Source organism: Macrobrachium nipponense, chromosome 29, assembly GCF_015104395.2.
Source record: "Macrobrachium nipponense isolate FS-2020 chromosome 29, ASM1510439v2, whole genome shotgun sequence".
In the NCBI taxonomy this organism is placed as follows: Eukaryota; Metazoa; Arthropoda; class Malacostraca; order Decapoda; family Palaemonidae; genus Macrobrachium; species Macrobrachium nipponense.
Window position 1 is genome coordinate 15,010,693 of NC_061092.1, and position 16,023 is coordinate 15,026,715.

Below are 16,023 nucleotides of genomic sequence, written 5' to 3' on the forward strand. Positions count from 1 at the left end.
CTTCTTTTGCTCTTCCACCTTCAAGACTTAGTGGGAAAGCAGGCATATGGTACGAGACGGGAGAAGACGTAGGTATTAGACTTCCCTCGTCAGCCCAAGGAGACTTCGCAAGCATTGTGGATGCCTCGAGGAGGTCTCACCTGTCCTCTTCGAAAGTTTCCTGGTCTACTACGGAAATGGACCACCAACCTTAAAGGCCTCTTTCGAACGTTAGAGGTCTTTAACTTTCTAGATTGGTGTCTGGGAGTTCTGGATGCTAAGTCTAGGAGTTCCGACTCGATTAGTCTGGGGGAGCTGTCCAGCGTAATGTCGTGTATGGACAAGGCTGTCAGAGATGGTTCGGAGGAGCTAACAGCTCACTTTTGCACAGGGCTCTTGAAGAAGAGATCCCTGTTTTGCAATTTCACAGCTAAATCTGTCTCTCCGTCACAAAAGGCAGTTTTGCTCTTCGCTCCTTTTTCGGATCATCTCTTCCCCCAGGCTATGGTAAAAGACATTGCTACCAGCCTACAGGAGAAGGCCACGCAAGATCTCCTCACACAATCTTCAAGGAGACCTGCGGTACCTTCGTCTTCGGGAGTTTCGATTCTCAAGAAATCGAAGCCCTTTCGAGGTAGTTCTTCCTCGAGACCAGCCCCTCAAGGAAGAGGCACTTCCAGAGGCAGAGCCACTGCGCTTGCCAAGAATAAGAAGTGAGACAGAAGTCCTTCAGTCACCGGTTGGAGCCAGGCTTCAGCTTTTTGCGCAAGCCTGGGAAGAGAGAGGTGCGAACAAATGGTCCTTAGACATCATAAAGAAGGGTTACCGGATCCCGCTCCTGAAACCACCCCCGCTGTCTACGACACCCAGGGATATGTCACCTTATCGGGGAGAAAAGCAACAAGTGCTATATGATCTGCTAGATCAGAGGATCGTGAAACATGCGTAGAACAGGTCTCCGACCTGAATTCCCCCGGATTTTACAACCGACTGTTCCTGGTGCCAAAGCAGTCGGGGGAATGGCGACCGGTACTCGATGTCAGCAACCTGAACCTCTTTGTCATCAAGCAGAGGTTCAAGATGGAGACACCTCAGTCAGTGATGGGAGCCTTAAGACCGGGGGATTGGATGGCTTCACTAGATCTCCAGGACGCGTATTTTCACGTCCCCATCCACCCCCAGTCGAGGAAATACCTGTGGTTTGTCCTGAAAGGAAAAGTGTTTCAATTCAGGGCTCTCTGCTTCGGACTCAACACTGCTCCATGGTATTCACCCTACTGATGAAGAACATTGCGAGGTGCTTCATCTTTCCCAAAGTCAGGATCTCTCTCTACCTGGACGACTGGCTCGTAGGAGCCTCCTCGAAAGACCGGTGTCTGGAGGACCTTCACACGACCTTGTCTTTAACGAAGTCCCTGGGGCTTCTGGTGAACCTCGAAAAGTCACATCTGACCCCTTCTCAATCTCTAGTCTATCTGGGGATTCAGATGGACTCGTGTTTTTTTCTTTTTCGGGCTTTTCCGTCCAGGGCGACAACTAGATTGCCTAAGCAAAGTGTCAGCCTTTCTGGGGAAAGAATCATGCTCGGTGAGGGAATGGATGAGTCTGCTGGGGACCATTTCCTCACTGGAGAAGTTTGTTTCCCTAGGGAGGTTGCACCTCAGACCTCTTCAATTCTTCCTGGCGGACAATTGGAAGCACCAAAACGATTTGGAATCGATTCTGGTGTTATCGGAAGAGGTGAAGGAACATCTAAGATGGTGGACCGACCCTTTGAAGCTTGCAGAGGGTCTTTCCCTCAAGCTTCAGAGCCCCGACCTAGTGTTGTTCTCTGACGCGTCTTCCGCGGGGTGGGGAGCAACACTGGGGGGGGGAAGGAAGTGTCAGGCACCTGGAGAGGGGAACAGGTGTCCTGGCACATAAACCTCAAGGAGCTGGCAGCAGTTCATCTGGCGCTCCAGTTCTTTCAGGACGAAGTCTCCGGCAATGTGGTGCAGATCAACTCGGACAACACCACAGCCCTGGCATACCTCAAGAAACAGGGAGGAACCCACTCTCGATCCCTGTTCTTCCTTGCAAAAGAGATCCTGTTATGGGCGAAGGCACACGACGTCTCTATCCTGACGAGATTCGTATCAGGAGTAGAAAACGTCCGTGCAGATCTTCTCAGTCGGCAAGGTCAACTACTGCCGACGGAGTGGACCCTTCATCAGGAAGTATGCCAGAGGTTGTGGAAGTTATGGGGATGTCCTCTCGTAGACATCTTCGCAACTTCCAGGACAACGAGACTCCCGCTGTACTGCTCACCAGTTCTAGACCCAGGAGCAGTAGCAGTAGACGCTCTTCTTTGGGACTGGACGGGACTAGACGTATACGCCTTTCCCCCGTTCAAGATCCTAGGGGAGGTAATAAGGAAATTCGCGGCATCAGAGGGAGCGAGGATGACTCTCATCGCCCCCTTCTGACCAGCGACCGACTGGTTCACAGAGGTCATGTCTTTTCTAGTAGACTTTCCGAGGAATCTGCCTCCAAGGATAGATCTACTCAAACAGCCCCACTTCGAGAGGTATCACAAAAACCTCCCCGCTCTGAGTCTGACTGCGTTCAGACTATCCAGAAGTTGGCCAGAGCGAGGGGTTTTTCAAGACCTTCGGCTAAAGCAATCGCAACGGCAAGGAGACCTTCTTCTATTGCCGTATACCAATCCAAGTGGGCTGTTTTTCGGAGCTGGTGCAGGAAGAAAGGCATTTCCTCCACCTCTACCTCTGTGAGCCAGATCGCAGACTTCCTTCTCTACTTGAGGAATGAAGTTCGCTTAGCGGTGCCTACGATAAAAGGCTACAGAAGTGTGCTTTCTGTAGTCTTTAGGCATAGAGGGCTGGACTTAGCCAATAACAGAGACCTTCATGATCTCCTGAAGTCTTTCGAGACTTCGAAAGGCATCTTCAACCAAGAGTTCCTTCTTGACTTAGACATGTTCTAAAGTTTTTGATGTCGTCCAGTAATTTTGAACCGCTCAACTTAGCTTCGCTTAGAAACCTTACAAGGAAGACACTTTTTCTAACTGCTCTGGCGACGGCGAAGAGAGTTAGTGAGATCCAGGCAATAAGCAAGCATGTTGGGTTTAAGAACTCCGATGCAGTTTGTTCTTTAAGCCCTATGTTCTTAGCAAAGAACGAAAATCCTTCCAACCCTTGGTCCAAGACATTTGAAATCAAGGGTTTGACAGAGATCGTGGGTAGTGAGCCAGAGAGAGTCTTGTGCCCTGTCAGGGCTCTCAAATTCTATTTAGACAAAACGAAGGACTGTAGAGGACCTTCGGGCAACTTGTGGTGCTCTGTCAAGAAGCCTGATCTTCCCATGTCAAAGAACGCGCTTTCTTTCTTCTTGAGAGACACCATTAAGGAAGCTCATTCCACATGTAGTGTTAATGACATGAAGCATTTAAAAGTGAATGCCCACGAGGTGAGGGCTATTTCGACCTCGATAGCCTTTCACAGAAATATGGCACTCAGTGACATTTTGAGTGCCACATATTGGCGGAGCAACTCGGTGTTTGCTTCGCACTACCCGCGGGAGGTGAAAGCGACATACGAACATTGCTCGTCGCTTGGACCATACGTTGCTGCAGGTACTGTTTTGGGGGCAGGAGGTAGCACTCATCCTTTCCTTTAGTGGTTAGGTGAGCTTTTAATTGTGTGTTTTTTGGTTGTGGGGTCGACCGCCCGAGGCGGATCTCCCTTCTTTAGTCTGATTTAGTGGGATACCTTTGGTAGACTAGGCCAGGTGGTTTTTTACTTCGTTGCCCTCATTGTATGGTCAATGGTCTAGTCACATCGTGGTCACGCCCCCGTTGACAGATCATCTTGAGTGCACCAGCTTATAGGTCTCTACCCTCGCTGGCAACTTCAGTAGCACAAGCAAGAAAACGTTTCGTGGCAGTAACCACGAAGCCAGCTATGCTAACAGGTAAGGAACCAAGATATCAATTATCTGCATGTATATGTTTCCTAAAATTCTATTCTGTCTCTTCCCACCACCAAAGGTGGGATTCAGCTATATATATATCTGACAGGTAAGTTTCATGAACAAAATGATATTGTAATGATACAATAAAGTTTGTTCATACTTACCTGGCAGATATATATAATTAAAGTACCCACCCACCTCCCCTCAGGAGACAGTGGAAATAAAATTATGAATAGAAAATGGGAATGGTTCCTGATACCCGCCTCCCAACGGCGGGAATGGGTACTAACCACCTGACTCCCACTACGTGTGTCGTAAGTTTTTTAATTTCTGTCGGACTTCGGAAAATACAGCTATATATATATCTGCCAGGTAAGTATGAACAAACTTTATTGTATCATTACAATATCATATTGCTTGAATCTTCAAGTATTTGGACAATGAAGTTTGCCTTCTTTTTTGGGCAATGAAGTCTGCTTCCTTGTATGACAGAATTTTTTTTTATACAGTCTGACCTCTTACAATTGACACCCTTGGGACCAGACCACAGAAAATCCCAGATGATAGAAATCACCCCTAAAAAAAAACCCTTTGTAAACAAAGTCTTGCCAGGTTATTCCACATATATATTGCTGTTATCAAAAGTAGAACAACAATTTTGAATAATCACTATCATTTATTAGGTTCAGTTCCTTATGAAAATTCTGGCCTGCTTACACCTTCACTGCATTTAAGCTCTACATGAGTCTATAAGCACACTGTCAAATTCTGATCTGGTACCTTTCAGTGTTTTCTGGCACTTCCAACTTTTCTGGATTTTTATTTCAGCATAAACCTAAAAATCAGCTGCTTTTGTTCCTTTACATGTACGTACTTCTGTGTATGTGTGCCACACAGAGATAGAAACTATTGGCCCTGGTTAGGCTGTTACACCGATGGATATCCATTTTCCAAAAGCCAGACAATACAGCTGTAGTAAGAATACGTAATGATAATTTTAATAAAGCTGTTGTTTTACATAGTTTGCAATTATACTTCACACATTACGTAATTGTCATATCGTGTAATTTGTGAGCATAGCAATCTGCAGCTATTTACATTTTTTTAATATTTACATCTTTAAAATCATCAGCTGATTGCTTTTTACTATTTTTACCAATTGAGAAAATGTGTGATTTTGGCAGTATCAGATGTTGCTTTGCTTTTCCCTCTTCCAAAACATTCTGAGGCCTGCACATTATTAATTTCTTTAGCCATAGCTACAAGCATAAATTTCGTGTCATTATAGTATTTCTCCCTTGCGTGAAGGATGAATAATAATTTATTTTATTTTTATTTACGGAAGTGGTAAACTGCAACACAACCCTTAATTAATGTGTGTTAGTTACGGTATCACATCGGCAAATGGCTGTTTCTCAGTTCAGTTGTAGATACCATTACTTGCTGCTGTTTGTGCCAGTGTCTTGCATGCAGTAGTAAATGGTTGTTAAATATAAGAAGTAGTAATGAATTCTCAGACAAGTCACAATGCTGGTAAGCCTGATTTGATTTAATGTATATAGAGTTTTGCAATTTTCCAAATGAACTCCAGCTTCTAGGCCTGTTTATTAGTTAAAAGCTAACACGGATATAATATGCATTATCTGTGGTATCTCCCAAAACAGATAGGCTTAGAAAGCCTAGCCTTGTGTAATCTACTTAAATTACATCTTGCACTAGTATACACGATGTAGGTGATATATTTTTTTATGAAATTTTCATAATCACATGTCGCTTGATACTTGAGTATATACACAAAAGGGATTTTGACAAAGGAAAAATCTATTTCTGGGCAGTGACCTGTGTCGCCCAGTGAACCCAACCCTGAAATCCTCACCCGGGGAACCCAAGCTTGGGTGCTATATTCAGGAATGACGAACGAGGCGCTTGTAGTAGCAGTAGCGGCTAGGGGGAAGGTGTTGGTACGGCTCCTCTTTGGAATGGGGAAATTGACAAAGGAAGAGAATAAATGGCAGAAGACCTGTGGTAGTGTTTCACTCGCCCCAGTTTTTATACCGACACCCTATAAAGGGGTAAGCGAACCGGATTTATTCTGGTATAATCCAATGTAGCTTTTCTCTTGTATATTTAGCAATAATTATACCTTAGAAATGAATGCTATAGGAATGTTTCACTGGGCGACACAGGTCACTGCCCAGAAATAGATTTTTCCTTTGTCAAAATCCCTTTTCTGGGCCTAACCTGTGTCGCTCAGTGAAACAATAACAGAGAATAGAAAGCACGAGCTTGGTAAGGGTGATTACAGTGTTACTGGAAGGGTGAAATTAGACTAATAAAAGTGATTCAACCTTTTGTAATAGTTATATATAAATATAAGGTGTAAGGATAATCTACAGATAACTTAAATCTAGGTCCTCATTTCTGAAGTATGTACAAATACTAAGATTAAATAACATAAGGACAGAGTGATTACTACACCGTAAAAAGATATTAATCAATATAACTTGATTTGTCTTATGAGACAAAAATAAACATACAAAGTGGTGCAATATAACAGATCAAAACTAGGAAACCGAGGTGAAGACTAGGGTTATAAGCGAGGCAGGTAGGAGAGAAAGCATAAGAAAAGAAGGGTAGGTATATTGATACTGGATATTTAATATGACTAGGTTGTATCAGGGGTAACTACATTCCCTGCTGCCACTGCTGAAAATTTAAGGGCCTCTAAGGATTTCAAGTAGTGGCGTTTAAATACTTTTGGTGACTTCCAACCTGTGTACTTCCTCAGATCATCAAAATTCATATGGTGGAAATAGTTAATTGAAGTAGCTACTGCTCGGACATCATGTACGTGGGGTACTGATTCCGGGTTGGCCTGTTTAATAAAGTAAAGGATTTGCTGTCTAATTGCCTTCAGTGAGATTGTTCCACCATTTTCTCTGGTAAATAAAGGACCTGAGGTTTTATTGGAAGTTCTGTCTAGAAAAGATCTCAATGTCTTGACCGGACAAAGGGATGGGTCTTGTGGTAGCGGAAGAATTCTCCATGAAGACCATCTACTCTGAGGATCTTCATTTTTGGCCAAGAACCTTCTATCTGGTAGTAATAGGACCTCTCCAGATGGGAGGAAGTCAATATGATTTGGCTCTCTAGATAGAGCCAATAATTCAGATATTCTGGCTCCTGAAGCCAGGCTGACAAGAAATAATGTTTTTCTTAGAAGGGTTGTATAAGTACACGACTCATTATTGGTATGTGATGCTAATTTAAGAACATCATTCAGAAACCAGGAGACTGAATGAGGTCTGTCTGCTGGTCTTAATCTAGCACAAGCTCTTGGAATTATTGAGAAAAGTATGATTCTGTCAAAAAATTAATAGTTAACCCAAACTGGAAAATTCTTTTTAATGCAGATTTGGTTGTGGTATAGTACTAGCTGCTAGACCTTTCTCAAATAGGGTCATGAAGAAAGTAACAGCATGATTTGTATTCATAGCTTTTATCTTTGTTTCCTTTAAAAAGGAGGCTAGTTTCTTTACCGCAGAATCATATTGTCTAAGGGTGGATTACCTTTTATCTGATTCTAGGAACCGGGTGTTAATCGGGTCCATGTTGGCATCTTTTTGAGCCGCAAACTTCATGAAGTCCATAAAGTTAGGGCATTCTGAATCCACGAGGAAGCGTACACAATCCTCATTTGTACTAGTTGTGTTAGCTTTGGATTGGGGATCTGTTTGGGACGGAGTCCCAGTTCTTTGAGTAACGGATACCATTTGCTCTTGGGCCAGTTGGGAGCTACTAGAGCAATCAGTCCCTTGAAGGATCTGAGCTTGTCCAATACCTTCATGAGTAAGTTTATTGGAGGGAAATAGGGTTAAAATGTTTTTCCCATTTGTTACCTGGGTCTTATGGACATGGCGTCCGTTGCCTGGGCTAGAGGATCCAGACTGGGAGCCACATAGTGTATTAACTTGTGGTTGGATTCTGTGGCAAACAAGTCTACTTGGAGACCCGGGCACTGATGACTGATCCATTTGAATGATTTGTTGTCCAAAGACCATTCCGATTCTAGCGGAGTTGTCCTTGACAGTGCATCTGCCACTACATTCCTTACTCCCGCCAGGTGAGTTGCCGACAGATGCCATTGGTTCTTTGCTGCTAATGAAAAGATTGCTGTCATTACATGGTTTATGTGGCTTGATTTGGAGCCCCCTCTGTTTATGCAGTGGACTATTACTGCACTGTCCAAAACTAACCTGATGTGGATTTTCTTTGCCGGAGAGAGTTTTCTCAGGGTTAGAAATACTGCCATGGCTTCCAAAATATTGATATGCAGCTGGCGGAGTGTAACTGACCAGGTTCCTTGAACTTTTTAGTATTGGGAGTAACCTCCCCACCCGCTTAGTGATGCATCTGTATGGATTACTAAGCTTGGTGGCGGGAATTGTAATGGAATTGATTTTACTAAGCTTCTGACCTCAGTCCATGGACGGAGTCTTTTTCGTAATATTGCCGGAATACTGGAAGTTGTGTCCCGTAATTTCACATTCGCTCTGGTCCGCCAAACTCAATTTATGTCCTTGAGTTTGGCTTTTAGTAGAACATCTGTTACTGAAGCGAACTGGAGCGAGCCTAGAACTCTTTCTAGGTTCCTCCTGGATGTTTGTTTGTTTTTGAGGAAGCGTTTCGTAGCGCTTGCTATTTGTCTCCGTTTCACCGATGGGATTGATAGTTTGTGGGAGTTGAGATCCCATTGTATCCCCAACCACTGGAACTGTGAAGCTGGAATTAGACGGGATTTCTTGTAGTTTATCTGGAACCCTAGGTATTCCAGTAACTCTACTACTTTTTGAGTTGCTTTGTGACAATCCTTGTCGTCCTTGGCCCAGATAAGCCAGTCGTCTAGATAGGCCACTAGCATTATCCCCTGCTTTCTTAGTTCTTGCACTACCATTTCTGCTAATTTTGTAAATATTCTGGGTGCTATGTTGAGCCCGAATGGCATTACTTTGAATGTGTAAGCCTGGTTGCCTAGCCTGAAGCCTAGGAAGGGACGAAAGTGCCTTGCTACTGGAACATGATAGTAGGCATCTGCAAGATCTAGAGGTGGTGACGGCCCCACGGGGAAGTAAGGTCCGTACCTGTGAAATGGTTAGTATATGGAACTTGTCGCATTGAATGTATGAGTTCAGATGGGACAAGTCTAATATTATTCTTTGCTTGTTTGAGTCTTTCTTTGGAACGCTGAACAAGCGTCCTTGAAATTTTAAATATTTGGTTTTTGTTATTACCTTCTTTTGAAGAAGGTCTTGAGCATACTCCAACAAATCCGTTGTCGGGTGTTGATAAAATTGTATTGATGGAGGAGGCCCTTTCTTCCAACTCCATCCGAGTCCTTTTGCAATTATGCTGTGTGCCCAATTGCTGAATTTCCAGCGGTTCTTGTACAGGCACAACCTCCCTTCTACCTGAGGGATCTCACTGTGCTGAGGGTCGACTACCCTTGTTTCCTCTGAAGCCTCTTCCTCTGCCGGATGCTCTTCCGCTGGCTCTGCGGAAAGCTCCCCTGGCTCGACTTCCTCTAGCAAACCTGTTATAGCCATGAAACACCCCTTGATTTTTGAAGGAAGCATTAAAGGCTGGGGAAGATGTGGAGCTACTCGAGCTTTGAGGCTGTTGATGTTGAGGTTGAGTTTTTGAAGTGGATGGCTGGTTTACCTGATTTACTGGAACCGCCTGAACCATAGGTTGCTGTTGGTTGTGTTGGAAAGGTTGGAACCTTCTTGCCTTTTTCTTTCCCCTTAGAGGGTTTGATGAGGAATCAAACTTTCTTTTGGGAAATAGTCCCCAGAGGACTCTCAAACTCTGATTAACTCTGGCTGCTTCGCTCAGTACCTCATTAACCAGCCCCTCCGGAAAAAGGGTAGATCCCCAGATTGAAGCCTTGATCAATCTATTAGGCTCATGGCGGATCGAAGCATCAGCTAGAACATGCTTTCTGCAGTTCCTTCTAGCTACTGCGAAGTCATACACATCGCACTGTAATGTGTGTAGTAATGACTTTGTCAAGATCTTAAACAGGGGTTCTTCAGCGTAGACCATGGCTGTCATTTCTGCCATAGTGACCGAGTTTATAGTTCTACACAGACGACTTCTGGCCTCATATTCAGTCCTAATGAGTGCTTCTGGGAGCCTGGGCAAACGTTCGCTAAAGAGATCTGTCGCACAGTCCTGGCTTAATTTTCCCACTGAGAAGGTTGCCGGAGCATCTAGCCAGTTTTCTGTACCTCCCGGAAGAAGCACGGATGGTAAATCTGTCTCCCTGATTTGAGGCATGGGTTTATCTTCTGCTGCTGCCTGAAGAGTTAGTTCCAAGATCTTGGTTGCACATGGAACCGGGATATCCTCCAGGACCACGAACATGGTGAAGGGACTCTTGTGACGAGTAATCTAGTGTTTGTACACTCCCACTCAGCTAGGGTACGGACCCATGCTGATTGGGCCTGGTCTCTGGGAAAAATTACTGTCTCCTTAGGTACCTTGTCTTCTCTTACTAGAGCTTCCTCCGTCAGGCGTGCATAACCTGAAAAAGGAAATTGGAGACCCGGCGGGTAGAATTCAAAATCCTCTACCGGCCGAGTTCCGTATCCTTCAATTGACAATCTGCCCTCCGAAAATGGAGCGTGTGCAGCTAGTCTCCAAGGATTATTTGCCTTGAAAGGTGGTAACTTAGAGGCGTCCGGGACAGGCAAGGATTGTTGCGTGTGGCCGGATTGAAGGACTGCCTGCATAAGAGACTCTTGGGTCTCCAATCTTTGGGCCAGCGATTGAATAGATTGGCCTGACGCTTCGCTATTCGAGGCCAACTGGGCCGAGATTTCCATAAACTTAGCCTGGAAAAGGTTATTCATTTCTCGCATGATCACTCTAGAAATAGCAGCCAGGTCTAAACTCGAATCCTGTTGTTTCGGTTTTGGCAACCTGGTTCTTGTACTCTGCCTAGGTGTCGAGACATTACCTAAGTCCGCCGTCAGTTTGGGGGCTGATGACGGACTGGCACGAGTCTCCCTAAGGGACTTCGGTTTGGAAGGCTTAGGAAGGGGTTTGGTAATTGATCTATGGGTGATCGACCTAGATTTTACCTTTGGAGTTACCGACCTTGACTCGTTTCCTGAAGTCACAGTTTTCTTAATAAATCCCTGGAAAGAAGAAGAAGAAGAATGAGACGGACTAAAGGATAGTACTTTAGCCCGTGGATCTACTGCCTCACTTACTCCCCTACCTTCCTCCTGGGTGTCGGTCATCATAGGTTCGAGGTCTAAATTGATCGCAGCAACCTCCTCAACCATATCTCCCCCCAAGCCTTCTAAATCTTCTGCCAGTATGGCTTGGGTCTCATCACGAATCCTGGCGATGATTGGAGCTGCCAGATCCGTTGAAACCGCTGCCGACATCTTAGCATTCGGGTATATGAGAGAACACAACTCCTCAGACAGCATATAGGGTCTTTTGCCTTTGGCATTCCTGCCAAACCCGCCCACCCAAATCTTGAGGGTTGCGAGAGCTGAATCCCTTTCCGCCTGCGAGTTCTGGAAGAGAATTACTCGTTAAGCCGGACAGTAATTTAGTTTAATTTATGGCTATCTGAAAATATGAATCAATCTACTTATTCAAACAATTATTTCACTATCTCCCAGCTTGAATCCGGACCTACCGTATCAGAGGTGAAATCCTGCATCAGGTTGTAGCAAATTTCACAACCGTCTGGGTGCCAAACTACTAGGTCGTCAAGCTGGACTGCGCAACCTGCGTGCGAACGACACACCTCATGTCCGCATGGTTGTTGCAGCATTGCAGTACAGGCTGTCTCCTGACAGCGGACCATCTGTAGTTAAAAATTGATACATGAATATCACTGAATATATCCGCCGGAGCTGTATCCGGCGGTACAGGCATTAACTAAATTTAATTCATGCCGGAATGTCGTTATATAACGTTCCGCCGGGTATGATTCTAGCGGAACATGCCTAGTATATAAGCAGGTAAAGTGCTGATTCCGATGGCATGCAAAAATTCTTAAGAATAAAAATGTTTTATCCATTTCCTTTCGCTTTCCGGTCCCCTTTTTTACGCTCCTTTTAACAAAATAGGATTAATGCTGACGGAACAGGAAAAGTTGTAAGTTTGAGCTGTATCCGTCGGCTCCGGAAAGGTTCCCCTAGTTTATACTAGGACCTGCCTTGATTTATGTAAACTGCCACCGGAACGGGACATAAGGTAGCAAAACATTGGGGAGGCAGAAAGCTATGGAGAGGAAAAAGACCTTGAGTCTAAAATAAAAATATATATCTATAATATTTTTCAGGACAATCCGGCGGAGGTAACCGTAATGTCCTATCAAAACCTTAAGTTTATCGTAAAATTTTTCGGAAATTATTCCAAATATGTTATGTAACGGAGCTCTGTGATACTGTAACTTATCATCCTGTCCCCTTTCCATGTAAATTTTATTACCGGAAACATCCCGGGCTGAATCAGGGCTAGGCCTGATACTATCCATAGAAGCTTTGTTATAAATAACGAACGGTTCTAGTTGAGTCCCGGACCCTCCGGGACGGGAGGAATAACATGGAAAGGGCAAGAGATATGAGGTATGGTATCTGGAAGTACTGGGTAACTACCTTCTTGTCGAGCCGGGAAGTTGTCTAGGGCTCGACTGGATAGGTAACAGTCCCTCATAACTACCTGATAAGAGGAGAACCCTCCCTCGACTGGATCCCCCCCCCCCCCCCCCCTCCCCCCGTGGGAGAGGATGGGGCTCGAATGATTACTTGGAGTAGCATAGCGAGTAGAACCCCAATGGGAGGGATGGAGAGGGAGTCACCTCGAGAAGTGGAACCACGTCGGATCCAAGACTGTACAACACCTACCAGGTGGATCACCTCCCGGTCGGGAGTGGCTCAACCTGGTCACGGGGCAGATGGCCACAGGCCTACTGCTCTATAAAACCATATCATAACATGTGAACAATAAATATAACAAACTAGAATCTAGCGTGTGAGAGTTGAATTATCTAATAATAAATAAGGAGCGGCTAGCCTAACCTTCGACAAATCACATTGATCTGGTCAGGTCGGCCAGAGGGCTCTGACCAGCTAGCCTACCATTCCGAAAACATAATTTCTAATCTCGATTGGGAAGGTAGGCTAGGGGATATAATTAGATCTTATAAGCTAATTCAATAAACGCAACAAAAAACCCTTTGGTTCCGTGTCAAGAAAACCTCAGAGTCAAAACACACGAAAGGGTAGATCGCTAATACTTCTCACACGACAAGAACAAATTTTTATAATAACACGTCAGGGTCTAAAACAAAATTGATATAAGCACTGCAATTAAAATGTAGGACTACAATTAGTATGGGTGACTAATTGAAAGTCATCGATAAGTATATACCGAAAATAACGTAGAAGGCTGACTAGGGAACGGCGCATGCAGGTTCCCAGAATGTAAACAAGCCTAACTTATATAAAATTCGGTCAAAACTCTATAAAAAGCTAATTTATAGACTCATGCAGTACTTAACTTTGATCCAGAGGAATCCTGATGATCAGACAGTGATAAATCACGAAAAGCACAAAAGAAAAATTCCAAAACGAAAACACGTGTTGATTTTAAAAAGTCCCAGATCATGGGAGTGCTTGCGACCAAGGAGTGCTGCATGTAAGAGGTTGGACTCTACTGTATTAGGAAAATATTAAACACTAATGTGCTCATGCTGTCAGAAATGACTGTAATATGAGAGGGGGTCAGGACAGCAAATCATGACCTTTAGAATATTAGATAAGATCTTAAAGCTCTGACCAGTGTAGTATGTACCTTCATTTCAGCCACAGGTTAGTTTATTGGAAGTGTAAACATAGAGTTTGTTACTCATACACTATTTTTGTTAAACAGAAGAAATAAATGGGTACTTAATAGTGTATTATTGTGTAGAGTTAGTTATACTGTTTTCATTTTTACCAGTAATAAGACCAGCCATTATTAGGATATGACACTTGCCTTCAAATAGTAATAGTAGTGTTCTTGTTGCACACTGAGATTTTTAAAAGTTAAGACGTATCCTCCTTGTTTGTTTAAGTAAACAGTACCACAATAAGCATTTTGTATTTTCACAACAATTTTGATTTATTTCGTAATAGTTAATGGCTGTCATTATTTAACATTATCCCACTTATTTGTCTCATACAATGATAGTCTGGACCCCATTTAAACTGTAAAAAAAAAAGTTGCATTAGCTAATAAGAAACATTTTCAGCTGTTGAAATAGAGAATGATATAAGAGATTTTGTTTTTTGTTTAATGATTGTATTGTAATCTCCCTTTGCATCTCCTTTAGTACTTAGGAGATGATGTGTGCATGTATGCCGTTGGTCAGGGTGCCTTAGCAGTTGAATGTCGAGAGGAGGATGCAGCTACTGTAGAATTGCTTTCGCCTCTTTGCCATCGTGATACCACACTTAGAACAGTAGCTGAAAGAGCTTTCATGCGCACCTTGGAGGGAGGCTGTTCAGCACCAGTAGCTGTTCACTCAAAGGTATAATTTAATATGTTGTTCAAATGCAATTGGCATGGTCAGGAATTAAGCTATGTGATGATTCTCAGTTTGTGTTTAGATATTTTCAATTTGAGAAAGTATCCAAGTGCTATATGTAAATAAGTAACCCCTCTCATCCCTCCTGATAGATACCCTCAAACCTTTCTCTGATTTATACTTATCCTATCTATGCACACACATTTAGCCTGTGAAGCAATAAAAATGAGTAATGTAGCTTCATATTTCCCAAACTGATCTTTGATCAAGTTCAAAGACTTGTAAAGTTTATGACTGCCTAGCTATCAGCTTACACATGACACAAAATTGTCAGATGAAAAAAAAAGTTATTTTAATTGTTAAGAATGCATTTTTTCATTGGGTATTTTTTACCATATTTTTATATTTAGTCATGTAGGATTTTCCAAAACTTTTTAACGGTTAAAGGATTCTGAGCTTGTCATTGTTTATTTGAATAAAAAAGAAACGGGTCTAGTAGAACACTAAAGCTTTTACGACAGAAAAATTAACTGTTTTACTGGGCTTTTCCCCTTGTTTTCTAGGCACAGGCCATGAGAGAGCCAATAACTATGAACACAGAGGAAGACCATGAGTTAGAGGTAAACATATGGTGTGCATACCAACAGGTTATGTGGCTTTTTTAATAAAGCTTCTATTTCAGATAACTGAAGATGGTGAGCTTCATCTCAAAGGTGGAGTTTGGAGTTTGGATGGGAAAGAAGAGCTTGTAGATAAAAAATCTACAAGTACTACTGCAAATGATGATGAACATGATTCCTCAGAGCCCATAGTAAAACGACCGAAAACTCCCCCAGAGAACTTTTGTGGATTAGTTCCACTCAGGGCTTGTGAGTTTTCTATGAGCCAAGCTTACTCCCTTGGATTGACATTAGCTGAAAATCTACTTGAGAAGGGAGCTAGAAAAATACTAAGTGATGCTAAAGCTGGCAATGCAGCTGTAAGCTAATGATTTCTGATTTAATAGTGAGAGGTAAGTAAACCAATCTTTCAACTGTATTCATACATTGAAATATATAGTACATGTTGATATTGTAGGTACTGAGAAACTTACTGTGGTTGTTGTTTTTATATAAGGAAATTTATTTCAGCGAGACAAAAAAAATTCCCAAAAGTTTGCTAAACTGATTGTTACAGTTAGAGATTTCAAGTAAATTAAGTGCTCAAGTTAGGTATAGTTCTGCTGTACAACCTGATCAAAAATTTATATTTATCATAATAAATGGAATGATATTCCTTGTATGTACTTAACAAAAGCAAGTTTTTGTATACGTTTTTTAATTTGTGTAGGCCTAGTTGAGCCCTAAAAAGGTAATAGTGAATTCTTGTTATTTTAGTGTGATGAGATTTTGAATATTTTTGGACTGTATGAATTGGGCCATACATGTGTGATGATGTTCTTCTATTTACTTCACTGTCTTTCTTTATTGGCACAGGTTTGA

The 16,023-nt window shown here is 43.0% G+C and overlaps 1 protein-coding gene across 1 annotated transcript in view; it reads left to right on the forward strand.

Moving 5' to 3' along the window:
* LOC135206023 (porphobilinogen deaminase-like) overlaps positions 1-15,657 on the forward strand; it is a 39,220-nt gene extending 23,563 nt beyond the window's left edge. The window contains exons 3-4 of the mRNA XM_064237193.1: positions 14,348-14,545; positions 15,225-15,657. Of these exons, the coding sequence (XP_064093263.1) occupies positions 14,348-14,545; positions 15,225-15,530 (504 nt within the window). The 3' untranslated portion in view covers positions 15,531-15,657. The remainder of the gene's footprint in view (positions 1-14,347; positions 14,546-15,224) is intronic.
* The last annotated feature ends 366 nt before the right edge of the window (positions 15,658-16,023 follow it).